The 3467-nt window shown below is 45.0% G+C and overlaps 1 protein-coding gene across 1 annotated transcript in view; it reads left to right on the top strand.

Moving 5' to 3' along the window:
* Positions 1-3467, top strand: part of LOC128896979 (zwei Ig domain protein zig-8) — a 174311-nt gene that overhangs the window by 61407 nt on the left and 109437 nt on the right. Inside the window, exon 2 of the mRNA XM_054160595.1 lies at positions 2556-2719. Within this exon, the coding sequence (XP_054016570.1) occupies positions 2556-2719 (164 nt within the window). The remainder of the gene's footprint in view (positions 1-2555; positions 2720-3467) is intronic.

Below are 3467 nucleotides of genomic sequence, written 5' to 3'. Positions count from 1 at the left end.
TTGTGTTGTAATTTTCGAAATAAAAAAATATTAAACCTGCTCTAAAACGTCTGAAATAATTTCTAGCTAATTTACACGACTACTCGACAGTTCTACATAAAATTCCTTAAATGATTAAATATCAATCTACGTTGAACGACATATTAAATTTCCATGTCTTTTACACTCGCACAAATGAACAAGATTCACTAAACTCGTACTCCAAGACGTTTCGTACCTTTTAGTGGAGCATTAATACTTTCTCTGTCAATACTATTTTTCCAAGAACGATCGAATTCGAGAACCGTTCGGATCGCGTCGTAGTTAATTTCTCCAAGATTAATCGTTAAAGCTCTTACGCCGAGGCGCCCCAACTCGAACGCAAGTTCTGTTTATCGATAGTTCGGTGCAAACGGCGTACCGCGCAAGAAGCTTTCCCGCTAGAGTCGTATCGCGATCGGTTCGACTTGGAATACAGTGGTAGAGAGCGGCCATTTCCACGTACGGAACCGACATAGACATCCGACAACTTCGAGGGAGCTAATAAAATTTGCATCGTCGCGGAAAAGGAAAATCTGCATGATTCCATCGTGCCGACGCTGAACAGTATTCCACCGAGGCCCGATAAAACAAAAATTCGAAACCGAATATCCTTTTCCATTCGACCTGAATTCCCTCGACACGCGTACGCGCTGCTGTAACAGCTGCCGGCACAAAGATTGCCGTGACAGTTCTCGTCAGATATCCGACCGACGAGTCTTGTTTCACGACTGCTGCTGTAAAGTATCGCCGCGACGTATCGGTAATCGTCGTGTCGTACGAGCGTCTCCTATTTCGTTAATTTCTTTTCTCTGTTTCCACCTAGTGTGCACCTAGGTGCATCGATCCGTGACATCCGCTCCCATTATCCTTCGACGCGAGCTTCTCAGCTTCGAGTACCGGAGCGAGCGAGCGAGCGAGCGTCCCGTAGAAAATTGCCGTAATCCGGGATTCGCGAGATTTGTTTAACGGAAACGTTCCGTCGAGGAGGAACCAAACGTGAAACGAGTCAAGGAAGAAGAAACAACCACGCATATTTGACAGGCAAATAGATTCGTCGACGGAGTCGGAGGGAAATCGACGTACGTGCCGCTATCTCGCCTGAAGAGTCACCGGCGCATGGCGCACCGCTGTGAAAACTATCTCTTCAGGATATTGATTACCGATTCGCCGACTCGAATGTGAAACCCCAAGAGAGTCAAGTGGCTGGAATCAGTCAATCGCTATGGGAACGTTTCCCGAGGGTCTCCGGAAGAGGCATGCGCGATTCGCTTGATAAAATCTCTCTGTTGAATGACAAAAATTACGTCGAGCTTTCATCTGCAAAGTGCAAACACTGTCCGGGAGCTCGGCGGTATCGATTCTGGATCCGCGGCAGGTCTCGCCGGGATCATTCAAACAAAACTAAACTCTGTAACGTCGAAGTCTCTGTAATTGCCTCGAAGGGATGGCTGGAGAGTCGAAAGAAACCTCGGCTTGCTCTTTAATTTAACGCTGCCTTCGTTTCTTCGTTCTCGACCATCGGTTCTTTTTAATTTGCTCGATACTTTTATAAAAACGTCAGTCTCTGGCCGGCCATCATTTCGGCGAAAGAGCTTTTAATTTGATAGCAGCGTTCGTTGCATCGCGTAATTCGCTTCCTTTTTATTGAGTAAGGCTAGGCGACCTACGCTAATCCGGACCTAACCCAACGTCTAACGCTATTCCCACGTACAGCTACACCGGCTCTTGCCGAATTATTCGATACACGACACGTTCAATTTTATAGCATCGATATTTCTATACGCGTCGTTCGCTATAAATATTTCTGTACCTGTTACCTTAATTAGTGCTCGCGCTGAATGTTGTTACCGCGTAGAACAAGTTACCGCTTCCTGAATTACAGTAAACGTATACCGAACGAATTTAATGGTCGCGTTACGAATAATAAACGTGCACGATAAATCGCGCGCTGTCCGAATGAAAGCATCAACGCGACAATAGAATAAACACCAATTACTCGTATTAATCGCCTTACGGATCAAGCTACGATTGCGCGCCGGACCGAATTATTGCGGTTAATTGTTAAAAAAGCAAAATCAATTCACGGATTCAGAGCTCATTCTCTCTAGCGATCCTCGTTGCTCGACCTGCTACTTGTTTCGTATTCATAACTCTCGATTGACGCAGTTATCTGTATTTTAGACCAACGAATGTTACGGGTTTCGGTAACGTGCGCGAATCGCGATGGGAACGAACCGGACGATGAGTCGGTAACGAGCGTTAGAAGGAGCGAAAGTGGAAGTAGAGAAAGATTAGAAAGGATCTTCGTGTGCTACGACAGTACTCTTTGTGACGATAAGTCGTACGTACTCGATTGCGTGCGATTCTAACGTAATTTACGCGGCCTTGTGCATTTCTTCGATTCTAATTTCAAGCGATAATCGAAAGATGTTTCTCTCCGAAGGCTCGTCCTGGAATTGGAATTGATTAAGAATGTACAGCGCTGGAAAGGCGACGAGGATCGATGCTGACGGTTCTCTGGTTATTTTTTCCAGGTAATTTTGCTCGGGAACCGAAGCTGCCTGGAGGAACTGCCTTCGGCAATCATAACGTAACTAATGCGCCAACCTTTGGGATGAATCTACCGCGAAACGTGACCACCGCAGTCGGCCAGACGGCTTTTCTTCACTGCAGGGTTCATCAGTTGGGCGATAAAGAGGTAAACGGATTTACTATGAAATTGAATAAAATCATTCTAGATAGAATCGTTCCATAGCTGGACCCGTCTGAACGAAGTACGTCGCGAAGACGTAAGCTTCTCTCACGAGCGAAATTCTCGATTTTCGAGTTAATGGAGTTCTCGAAACGGTTTTTGACGACTGGCCAGGATAATGTAGTACCCGGAAAGGAAACTGGAGGTCCGCGTTCTCGTTAGATCAAAGGCGACTCTGTAGCTCTGCTGCGGTTATGGTTCCTTGATCGTTTTTCAAAGTCTCCGATCCGAGGTATGCTGTGCGAATCCGAGAGGCATCCGGGATAACGTTACCGGAAGGCTGCGTGCGGTTTTCGAACTGGGTCGACGATAGAATTTTATCACGCATTGTATGGACCGATGAAACTAATTTTCCCGTTTCGTCGCGTGGAACGGAATGTAAATAATTTTTGGAAAAAAGTACAACCGAAAGAATACTGAAACTGCAATATACAGTATGCAGTAATCTCTGTTTCCTTTATATTGAATCACGTTGAATGATATATTAAATAACATTTTCGTAGTCGGCGCACAATTAAAAATTTGTATTTCCTGCTTGAGTTAGCTTTTTCTTAGCAATATTGAATGCTACATGGCATGCTGAATATACATGTATATTATCTAGGTGGAAGTACTGTCTGAGAGGGTTTCATGTATTTGTTTTGGCGACGAGGAGGCGGAAATATTGCTTACAGTTAATATATATACCATCTAC

Source organism: Hylaeus anthracinus, unplaced genomic scaffold (assembly GCF_026225885.1).
Source record: "Hylaeus anthracinus isolate JK02 unplaced genomic scaffold, UHH_iyHylAnth1.0_haploid 11978, whole genome shotgun sequence".
In the NCBI taxonomy this organism is placed as follows: domain Eukaryota; kingdom Metazoa; phylum Arthropoda; class Insecta; order Hymenoptera; family Colletidae; genus Hylaeus; species Hylaeus anthracinus.
This window is presented reverse-complemented; position numbering and strand designations above follow the sequence as displayed.